This window comes from Rutilus rutilus (genome assembly GCF_951802725.1).
Source record: "Rutilus rutilus genome assembly, chromosome: 21".
NCBI lineage: Eukaryota > Metazoa > Chordata > Actinopteri > Cypriniformes > Leuciscidae > Rutilus > Rutilus rutilus.
Window position 1 is genome coordinate 9,429,319 of NC_140226.1, and position 12,078 is coordinate 9,441,396.

General features: G+C 38.7%; 1 protein-coding gene across 4 annotated transcripts in view; it reads right to left on the bottom strand.

Annotated features, from left to right (window-relative positions):
* The window catches only part of ptk2ba (protein tyrosine kinase 2 beta, a), a 43,905-nt gene that overhangs the window by 25,056 nt on the left and 6,771 nt on the right, over positions 1–12,078 (bottom strand). For 3 of the 4 annotated variants that reach the window (XM_084394058.1, XM_084394057.1, XM_084394055.1), the window contains exons 1-6: positions 3,980–4,116; positions 3,228–3,288; positions 2,156–2,370; positions 1,872–2,050; positions 406–493; positions 132–211 (exon numbers count right to left, since the gene is read on the bottom strand). In XM_084394058.1, the coding sequence (XP_084250184.1) occupies positions 132–211; positions 406–493; positions 1,872–2,050; positions 2,156–2,341 (533 nt within the window). In that variant the 5' untranslated portion in view covers positions 2,342–2,370; positions 3,228–3,288; positions 3,980–4,116. Of the gene's footprint in view, positions 1–131; positions 212–405; positions 494–1,871; positions 2,051–2,155; positions 2,371–3,227; positions 3,289–3,979; positions 4,137–12,078 lie in introns of those variants that run through there. The other variant, XM_084394056.1, reaches the window with a different exon arrangement.

Here is a 12,078-nt window from a genome sequence, read left to right on the forward strand (position 1 = left end):
TTCAGAAACAGTGTGCACTGATATAGACAATAACTCCCTTTGGAGTGACTTTGTGCTTTGGAACTTTGCAGAGCATTACACACTAAAGTTGAAAATATAAAAAAGCAACTTGAAATAAATGTTCAACTTACCTGATCTCCAGACAGCCCAACTGCAGTGCCATCCCATCACTAACTCTCCTAGCACTGTGCTGCATGTAGTCACTGCGAACCTGCGCAACAACATCAAACAAACATCTTTATAGATGTGCAAAACACCATCACGCAATCTGGCAGCACTTCAAGTGCTACATCAGACGTCCATGATGCTTCAGTGCAAATGGTGTTTCCTTTACTATTCAGTGTGTTCATTTAGGATATGGCGTGGTAATTTTGAAGAAACACTCCCCAAGTGACAGGTACTGACCTGCTGGTAGAAGTAGAGCATTGTGGTTTTGTCTTCTTTTAACTTCTCCAGGAAATCAGGAGGAATGTAACGGATCCTCAAATCATATCTGATCATGATAGAAGAACAAAAACAGAGTTAGTAACATATATATATATAAATAAAGAACTGATTTCCGGAACTGTAAGACTATAGTCAAGTCAAGTCATCTTCATTTATATAGCGCTTTTAACAATGTAGATTGTTTCAAAGCGGCTTTACAGTAACAAACGGATCATTTAAGGTAACAGAGATTGTTTGGGCTTTATAGCGGTTCTTGAATAAAGATATTTTCCAGCTAAAGTTAGTTTTGATTGATTCGCTTCTGTCGCAACGATCATTAGTTATTAAATTAGAGGCCGCTGAGACGACATTGTTCTCTCTACAAAGACTTTAAACGCAAAACCTGTGAGAAACGCTGATGGCGCTCACGTGCGCATCAAGAATTAATTCTATAGTTATGCGCATTTGAATATACTGTATGTGCGCAGGTTTGTAATTCCCTACAAACCAAGCCTTAAACTACTTGTCTGGCCTTAACATTTTGATACAGAATTTTATCACTTCGGGGTAACCGAAACTGAAATTATCCCGACAATGCTTTATCTGTAGAGTGGACTATACTGAGGGTTTAGTTCAAATATATGAATTACCATTGAAAAGCAAGTTGTTGTTGTTGTTGAAGAAATTAATATTTTTATTCAGCAAATGCGTAAAACTGACCAAAAGTAACAGTAAAGACATGTTACAAAAGATTTCTATTCAAATAAATGCTGTTCAACAAAGAATCCTGAAAAAAATGCATTAAGGTTTCCACAAAAATATTAAGCAGCACTGTTTTCAACATTAATAATAATAATAAATGTTTCTTGAGCATCAAATCTGCATATTAGAATGATTTCTGAAAGATCATGTGACACTGAAGATGGAAATAATGATGCTGAAAATTCAGCTTTGCATCACAGAAATAAATGAAATATTAAAATGTATTCAAATAGAAAACAGTAAATAATATTTCACAATAATAGTCTTCCTACTGTATTTTGGATCAAATAAATGGAGCTTTTGAAAGGTAGTGTATACTATGTTTAGATTGAAAATATTAAAATGGGCAAAACATCTCATAACTAAAAGTTAATGAAAATATATCTATTTATATTTATTTTAAATTGAATAATAGAAAAACACCAACACTTTATTTTAGGGTCTACATGTACTTACTATAGTAATAATAGTAAATTATGCATAATTACGAGTCACTAACCCTAAACCAATCCTAACTGTAACTGTATAGTAAGTAAATGTAGTTAATTAATATTACTCAGTACTTATTTGAGTAAGTACAATGTAATTACCCTTATAATTACCCTTACTTTTTGCTGTATGGGACACACACACCTCCACACACCTCCACACACACACACACACACACACACACACACACAAACCTCCACTCCGCCTCGACGTGCTGCTGTTCATATTTCAGCTCCACTTCTGCTACGGTGAGGTTCGGGTGCAGCCAGTGAACCTCGTCTGATTTGAGGTGTTTGAGCAACAGACCGTAGCATTCGAAGAACAAGATGTTGGGACCAAGTCGTCCGCTGTCCAGGATGGACTTAATAATTCTCTGCAGAATAAAATCGCACGTCAGATCCCTCATTATGACAACAGAAAGATGCGCTTCATATTGCATTCATCATTAATGTGTAAAAATGCACGTTCATCTCCTCACCCTGATATTCCAGGAACTTTCACATTTGACCAGTTTGAAGTTCTTGCCCAGGTTGGCGCTGTTGCTTATGAAGCACACTTTGAGGATTTTCACCGCCCCCCCGCATTTATTCCCCGTCTCGGCGGACACATGCGGGTGACCGGGAGGAGGCGGTTTCCATGACAATGTATTGGTGTCACCCGACATCTCTACACAGGCTCAACTGACTATCAGCTCTGTAGAGAGAAATACTACATTCAAGCTCAGGCCCGACTATGATGCAACAGAGGAAATCAATGAGTGACAAAATATGAGAACATGAAAAAAAAATATTCTAGAGATGAATTCTTGTATTCTTAGCTTCATGTCCATTTATTTGCCAGTTATTTGGGGTTTAGTTGTAGGCTGCTTTGTTAAGTTTTTTATTTAGTTTTGTATATATTAAAAAGTGGGAATCTGAAAACAAAGAAAAGTTATTAAATCAAATTATTATTATTATTATTATTATTATTAATAATAAAAACACTTCAATCCTACATAGAAAAGGCAATTTTGAAAATCAATGATTAATAATTATAATATAGGAAATTCAAATTTGGAATTAAAGAATTATAGTTATCAGAATTATATAAATCCTAGAAGTATATGACAGTAAGCTCAACCATCTTAAAAACAGCTTAAAATATATTTTACTTGGCACATTAAAATTAATAAAAACTACAACAATAATAATATTGATTATAATAATACTTCAACCCAAACCCTAGGACAAGCTGTTTGGAAAATGGATGATAATAATAATATGGGATGAATTATTATTACCATCATTATTAAAATGAAAAATATATATTTTTTATATTATATAAATAATTATTATAATGATTAAAATGATTTAACCGTCTTAAAAACAGCTTAAATGTAGTTTTATTTGAAACATTAAGCGTTTAGTGATATATTTGATCTATTCTAAACAATATTCGGTCACATTTCATACACAAATCTCTTATTACAGACAAGAGTAGTAAAAGGACGTGACGTTCTTGACTAAACACACTATATTTCAACATGTTGAGACTAATGCAACATTTCCTACCTGGACGTGCTCCATGTCTTTGATGTATGAACGAGTTTACTCCTGTGCTGCCATATGATGTCTGAGTCACAGGAAAGACAACATGACAAGTTAAAATAATGACAAGATGTCAAGCAGAAGCAACGGCCACTTTCAGAATATCATAGAAAGAAAATAGGAAGTGAAATGTAGCATGGTTAAGATTTGCTCAGAGTCTTCTACTAGAAGATGAGAGCCAATCCTGAAAAACACTACCTCTATTATAATTCTCTTAAACTCATCAAAACCATCAACCACAGCTCTGGTTTCCTGTCATGTGGTATTGAGAGAAGTTACAATATGTGTTTGGAAATTGCGAAGGTGTTAAAGATTCACACATTTGCATTTGTAAAGGAAATAAGTGCTTCACAAGAAACAGAGGTAAAGAGAGATGTAGGAAGTACTACTACTAAAACATTTAGTTTGAATCAAATGGCAGAATATTTTGACCATTGTTTAAGACATCAGCTGAATATTTGTGAATCATAATGACAACAAACACTCCACAACATCCATATACATGCACTTCACCTGCTCAGACAGTGTCATATTTCTGATTCGGTGCTAAAAACCAACATTAAAATAGAATCTCATTCTGAACATGGAAACATCTAATGAAGTTTGAACACATCAGCACCTATTGAACTTCCTTCTTAAATGTTACTCTGTGACTTCAAGGTTAGAAACTGTCCTAATCTCTAATTCAAATATCAAAATGAAAATGCGTATCAGACCTGAGAATGAGCTGATGTTCAGTCCAGCTATCTCTCACTCTCTATCTCTCGTCCGCTGTTCGTTTAATTCATATGAATCCAAACTAAGAGAGAGTGAGCTGAACTCCTGACGTGAGTGTTTTGGACACACCCCACGCGTGCCACTGACTTCCTCAAACTACACGCCAGTTCATCTCACACACACAAACACACAGAGAGAGAGAGAGAAAGAGAGAGATCGAGATCATATAAACTGCATTAAAAGCTCTATTTGTTAGGACTTCTCAGACATACTGTAGGTTTTCATAGATATTTACTGTAACATCGACAGAAATATGCTGACATTATTAGGTATGAGGCAAAACACTTTACCCAGGTAAACATCCCTAAAAAAAAAAAAAAAAAAAGTAGTTTCTTTGGCAGAAATAATAATTTCTTCAATTTACATAGTTCATGCAGTTCTTACAAAACAATACATTGCTTTAAATGTTGCCATTTATAATAATAATAATAATAATAATAATAAATAATAATAAATATTATTATTATTATGCTTTTGCTGAAAAAGGGAAATAAAATTAATAATAATCAATAATAGAGGTGTCACAATATATCGCAATACAAAAGTGCATCAATATGTATCGTGGATAGTGACAATATGTATTGTGTGTAGTTCACCCAAAATTAACATTTCTGTGTGAGTAAAAAATTCAAGTTTACAGAGTTTTAGTGTCAGTACTACATTAAACTACTATATGTAATGATGAAGTGAATGTATAATAATGCAATGGGGGAATATCTGTGGGTCCTGATAATGCCAAATGTCTTGTTACCAGTAAAAAGTGGCCTACATTATTTTAAATACATCTTGTCAGTGACAGATATTCGCCTAAAATAATTTTGTATTTTCAGCTTCAGACTCATCAATATTTTTATTCTGGTGTCTCTATTGTCTTGTGCATTGTGTTACGAGCACCAATTCCAAGAATATTGATTTCCACCCCCAATGTAATACCAAATTTGACATTTTAATAAACAGTACATTTTTTGTTAACCTTTTACTTACTTTTACTTTACTTACTTTACTTTACCTTACTTTTACTTGAGTATTGCAATAATATCGTGTTGTGAGTTCAGCATCGCGATATGTATCGAATCATGACATGAGGGTATTGTTACACCCCTAATCAATAATGTGGGGTAAATTATTATTATGCTTTTGTTGAGAAAGGGAAATAAAAAGAACAACAATAAAAAATAATGTGGGTGTCAGCAACAGAAAAAGACAAGGCAGATAACTTCAACAACAGGACGTTTATTAACAAGCGTTGAGGAATTAGTAAGCAGGTAAGTCTTATGAGAATAGAACGATCTCAGAACTTGGCTGAATGATAAACAGTTTTGTTTGTTGCAGGCAACCATGATTGTTCTTCTGGGCCATAACTTTCCCAATCAAGGAGGTACTTTAGGTGGCCTCCCCGCCGTCGGGAGTCCAGGATGGTGTTGATCTCAGCTTCCACTGGAGGAGGAGGAGGAGGAGGAGGAGGAGGAGGAGGAGGAGGAGGAGGAACATTGTCAGCACCAGACCCTGGGGAAGAAGGGACAAGAGGATTAGTGAAGGGCTTGAGGAGGGAAACATGGAATGATGGTGAGATGCGGTAATGAGGTGGAAGGTTCAAATGGTACTTTGTTGATCTGCCTCTGGACGGTGAATAGGCCGATGTAGGGGGGACTCAGCTTGCGGCAGGGCAGTGATGGCATATCTGATGAAGTGAATGGTGTCTCGGGGGAACTCGCATTTTTCAATCTTCAAGTCAAGTCAAGGAGCTTCTGGAGGACCTGCGTCATGGGGTGACGATGTTCGGCCAGGTTCCGGAAGACAACGATACCGAAATGGTGGAGGAACTCCCGGAACACCTAGTTCATAAACCCTAGAAATATGGAGGGTGAGTTGGACAGCCCATATTGCATGACAAGGTACTCATAGTGACCTGATGTTGTGATAAAATCATTCTTCCACTTGTCACCCTCACATATTCAAACGAGGTTGTAGGCGCTCCTCAGGTCCAATTTAGTGAAGATGCGAGCTCCACATAGATGCTCCAGGGCTGCTTGGACGAGAGGAAGAGGGTATCGGTATTTGACGGCATGCGAGTTGAGAGTATGATAGTCAATGCAGGGACGCAAGCCTCCGTCATTTTTCCCAACAAAGAAGAAACTTGAAGTAGCAGGGGAAGTTGATGGATGGATGAACTCCTGCTCCAGAGCCTCCTCGATATACTCCTCCATTGCCTTCTGTTCCGGGAAGGACAATGGTAGACTTTGCCTTTGGGTAAGGTAGCCACAGGCAGCAAATCGATGCCACAGTCCCATGGCCGATGAGTTGATATCTTGGTTGCCAGCTGTTTGCTGAAGACATCCTGGAACTAGGTACTCGAGGGGGACCTCCTGTGGATTGAAGGTTTCAGGACTCTCAATGAAAGTGGAATTAACAGTGATAGGTACTAGAGTGGGGGTTTTCTTAACCCTCTGGGGTCTGAGGTGTTTTCTGGGCCTGGAGGTGTTCTGACATGCTCTGACATTTGTGCTTATTTCTGTTACTTGTGACATTTTCATGGCTAAAGTCTGATTACACTGTATTTAGCACAAACTCTGCTTCAATAATATATCAGCAGCGTGTGTAAAGTTTGTAGTTTTGAGATAATGACGTTTATGCGTGGTTTGTGAAAATACAAAAAACAATTGTCACTGAAATAAGCTCATGAAACCCATACTGATTATTTCTTCACAAGACTTTTGAATGACGTAGACGTAGTATGACGTAGCCTAGAATATTTGCTTCAAAACTATGTGAAAATCATCCTGACTGCTCATTCAGATAAGACAATATGTTGATTTAAAAACTGTAAGACGTGTTTTGTGTAAGAAAGCTTTATGCAAAGAGGCGTGATCACATCATTAATATGTATGGATTTTCACACCTGAGAAAGACAAAGACACTCCCCTAATGGCTCTATTAGGAGCTATCAGGCCCTGTCATTCTGAGCAACCTTGCACAAAGAATGAGGAGATTAAAAAAAGAATGGCTTTTTGATTGTTTGGATTTATTTACAACACAACATAATCCAAATATACACAACAAATGACAAAAAGCACACTACTGAAAACAATGATCCAAAGACAGAGACCTTTGTGCCATTGTACCAAAAACATTGTACATACCTTTCATTTCCAAGGTGTTTGATTTTCACTTTACCATGTTCATGTACAGAGACTCATGTGAATGTTGAAGTCAGCAGGACTCAGTTGCATCTGGGCCCTGTAAAAAAAACCCTGTGAACATACTGATATCAAGAGAAACTTTCAAATTCACAGAATACACACACACTCACAAATGTTTCCAACAATAATGAACACCAGGTTTGTTGTGCCTTGTAGGCATAGGCTATGCGCAGTGCTGCATAATAATAACAACAATAACCTATAGCAGCCTATAAATCTTGCAAAAGGATCACTTCAGTAACAACTACGCTAGAGAAAAATATATTGATTATCATATGTTACTTCAAAAGTTTCCATTAGTTATGATGATATGAAATGAGATTGGAATAAAAACATGAAGCTCCAAAATATGAAACATTCAAACGCACGACACGCTCCAAAATATGAAACATTCAAACGCACGGCGCGCTCCAAAATATGATACATTCAAACGCACGGCGCGCTCCAAAATATGATACATTCAAACGCACGGCGCGCTCCAAAATATGATACATTCAAACGCACGGCGCGCTCCAAAATATGAAACATTATGGTTACCACATATACGTTTGAGCAGATATCCACAAACACAGTATTTAACAGTAAACACGGGTCTAAATATTATAATTTTCACCATATATCTAGCAACAGTTCAACTATAATGTGAAGTTTATGCAACAATAACAAACTAATAATTAAGAATTTCTTACCTTACATCTTTCTTGTCTTCAAATCGCGTTCTTCTTCTTCTGAGGTAAATCCAATGTAAGCTCACGGCGTGTCTTCCAAACTCGACGAAAAGCAGAGACTTTGGTGAAGTTTGGTGCTTTGTTTTTGAGGTAACGTGCGCGTTCGTGTGAGGCGTGGGCGATTTGCATGTCAATCTCTTTTTGCGCATGGGGGCGTGGTCAAATTAAAAATAATGAGCAAGCGCGTGAGAAACTGGACATCTTGTTGGTTTTATACAAATTACTTAAGCAGAGAATATTTGTTTTCAGTTTGAATCCGATCATTTAAAAGTACACACTTAAATGTTTATAAAGGTATATGGCTCATAAATGTGTGACAAGTATTCGCTGAGTTTTGTTTCAGTTTATAGACGTGCTCAAGAAAAAAAAGTTCAGTGAGACGGAGAGGCAGAAAGCACACCCTGTTTATTTTCTTTATTTTACAAAAGCACAATGTTTTGATTTGATTGTATGTGGACATCTCACAGATTCCTTTTTCATATTTCTTTTTTCTGTATGACCATAAATGACGGAGTCATTTAAGTTTATTGTGCTACAATGTGAAGAAAATCCAGCAAAACGCGTGGGCGCGTTTGCCAACCCAAGAGGGTTTTCTTAAAGAAGGGTTGTTTCACAGATATTTTCTTGACTGGTTTCAGACAGCTCATGAAGCAATGTTCCCTCCACAGCAGGATCTCACTACTATTCCAGCAGATCGATGGAGAGTGTTGTAATATTCACAGGCAACCCAGGATGACCTCATATGTGGAGCCCTCCAGCACCATGAAAAGTCCTTTCGTGATGCAGATGACTGACGCGGAGCGTCACGGTGGGGGTGCAGTGTCGGATAATACCACTGCCCAGCGGCTTTCCCAGGATCGAGTGCATGTGGAGAACTTGAAAACAGGGTTTTTTGGGTAGACTAAGTTTGCCTAGAAGGTTGAGAGAGATGAAATGTCCTGCTGATCCAGAATCTATGAGGGCTTTCAATGGAACAGAACAGCGACGAGCAATTAATATGACATCAGTTCTTGTCAATGGTGGGATTGATAGAGGTAACTGGATAGTTCCTTAACGCTGGGCATGGTGGACGAACTGGACAGGATGGTAGCAGGTGTCCTACAGTGCCACAGTACAGGCTGAGTCTGTTAGCAATTCTCCATTGACGCTCCACATTTGACAGATGGAAGGAGTCGACTTGCCGGAGGGTGCCGGAGGTTTTACAGATTGTGAGGTGGATGGAGGATGCAGAGCGGGCTGATCAAGCGTGTAAGCAGTGAGGCGTTGGGAAAGCCGGATGGAGTGCTGAATGAAGTTTTTGAGACCAGTGATGTCATTGTAGATTGCCATCTGCTGAAGAATTGATGAACTGAGACCGTGATGATAGGCAGTGATAATGGCGGTTTCGTTCCAACCCCTGGTGGCAGCGAGGGTACGAAACTGAAGGGTATAATCTGCCACGGTGTATCTCCCTTGACGGAATCGATACAGCTGATCATGCACTGAGAGTGAACTGGACGTTTGGCCGAACACTTCCTTGAAATGGTTTGTAGCGCCTGGACGAAATCACGATGACTTGTTCATTCCAAATTTCAGAAAACTTTTAACCTATTGGACTCCATGTAAATCACAGTCCTAGCGCCAATGAGTCTGGATCAAATTTCTCCATTGACACGTTAGTGTCATGGTAGAGATAAAACAGAAACACCTCCAAACTTTTTCGTGACCTTCAAAAAGATCGTAAATCACCTCAACTCCCCTCTCACAGCAAGCAAAAAGTCCAGGGGGCATGGAGGGACCTCTCCGAGATGCCCCAATACACATTCACAAACATTCTTAATTCTAACACCATCATAAACCATGCAAATTAGGCTGTCAGAAGGAGACAAAGAGACTCTCTCCCGCTCAAAGTTTTCTGAGTGTTATTGGTCATTTCACCCAAAAAAGGTGTGGACGAAGATTTCCTTAAAGGACGATGACGGTGGCTCATCGTCTCTCCAAGTTTGTCCTCTCTCCGAGTTTTGTTTTGTGTTTTACCTCCGTTTTCTTAGCTTTTTGTCTTAGTCTTATCTCCGGCTTCTAGCTTTGTTTTAGTCTCGTGCTCATTCATTTCCATCTACGAGTGAAATGGACTTAGCTTGAATTTCCGGCAACTTTGCTTACAAGTAAACCGTTTGAACTTCCCGCGAACGACACGCGCTCCGGAAGAACCGAAACAACGCTTCAAACTCACGGACACACACAGTGGACGGACACTCACAAACACGCATTCTTGCTCAGCACCAAAGATCCATGCAAGTATTATTTCTATAGAGATTTAAATGCGTTTAAGATGATCTGCCCCTCCTTTAAGGTGATTTGATTCTTTGCTGGCTCTCAAAGGTTAACGTTTGTGATATTCTGTGATCTGCTCTTTCTTTCTTTCTTTACTTTCATTATTCTGTTTATATACTGTTTATATATATTCTGTTTAAATGTAACAGTTAGTCATATGTTTTTCTAGTTTCATTTAGTAAAACCCATTATACGCTTGATTGTCTCTGTCTGCTGCTCACCGAACAAAGTCTCTTAAATGTGTGACCTTAAAGGAGAACTCGGTAACTCTAGCGAACTCTACTCACTTCTTCGCTGATTTTCCCTTATGTTGTCGCATGTTTTCCCTACAGCTGTGGGAGGGTGTATATTTCACAACACGGTCGTAAAAAACTCACTTGCGGCGGCCTCCTCCCCCTCTCTACCGCTGCTCATGTGCGTTTGTTTTGATCGGAGCAAGCCAACTGTATCGTGTGGAGCTATGTCTACCGAGGTGGGTAATCTGGTAATACATCATACATGCGTGTTTTTTTATGTTAAATTGGCGTAAAGCAATTTGTGTTTCGCGCTCGTTCTCATTCTCGTTCTCGCTTCTCACGAGACTTCCAATTTCTATCTTGCCGGGACGGTAGTCCCCAAGTTGCAAGGTTGGTTTTCCGCCTGGGAACGCTGGGGGGAGCGGGGAAAGTCACCAATATCACCAGAACAGGTTGTTTAACCATCCAAATGATTTCTAGACAGTTTTATTACGTTAAAAAAGTTACCAAGTTCTCCTTTAAGCTACAAGCTTCATATTGCTGAATACTTTAGTTAGTAATCTTAGAAAGTTATTCTTCGTGACCAGAAGAATAACTTTTCTTGAGAGTTTATAAGAAGAATAATCCTTCTTGAGAGTTGATAAGAAGATCGTATGGTCGGTTCGGTGGACGAACGGATGATTCAATGTGAAATTAATTCTGAAATTTGATCTATAGCCTATCTGTATATTCATAATTGATTATAATTCGTTGTAGTTAATTGTCTATATATAGATACAAATACATGGGCTATGTATTCCCTTTTTGGGCGATTTAAAATGTGTAGGTAATAATTGATCATAACCAGTCTGATTAATTATTAATTATATATTCCCCTCATTTGAGCTAATTCGCTACAGGTTGATGAAAGTTGATGGTAACAGGACTATTCAATTCCCAAATGGATTTTGCCCACTGTAACGCTCTTCCGGACAATAGGGAGATAAGCGTGATTTTCGCTTGATCAGTAGCGAAACATTGAGATTGCATCTCAAAGTAGAGTGAGCAATGTAACAGAAACCCCCTGCACTCCTCCGCCTCGCCTGTGAATGTTGCTGGACGGGCCATGAGATTGGCAGAGGCAGATGTAGAAGAAGTGGTGACGAGTGGTTGCACTGATAGACGTAGCGCTTGCACCAGATTGGCAAATGGATCTGATGTGGGATTGACGTCACTTGAATCTAATCCACGCTGCATATTGGTCTGGTCTTTTGTCAGCAACAGAAGAAGACAAAACAGGTAACTTCAACAGGATGCTCATTAACATAAACGTTCAGGAATCAAGCGAAGTAAGCAGGTAAGTCTTATGAGCATAGAACGATCTCAGAACGTAGCAGAATGATAAACAGTCCTGTTTGTTGCTGGGGCTGACTGGTGCAAGTGGGCTGATTGACTGAAGATGACTGGTGAAGGCTGAAGACAGATTACTGAAGAAAATCTCAGAGATGAGTGTACCAGGTGAGTATACTAGTGATGTTTGGTTCTTGAACAAATCGTTCTGTTGATCCGGTTCGTAGGAAGT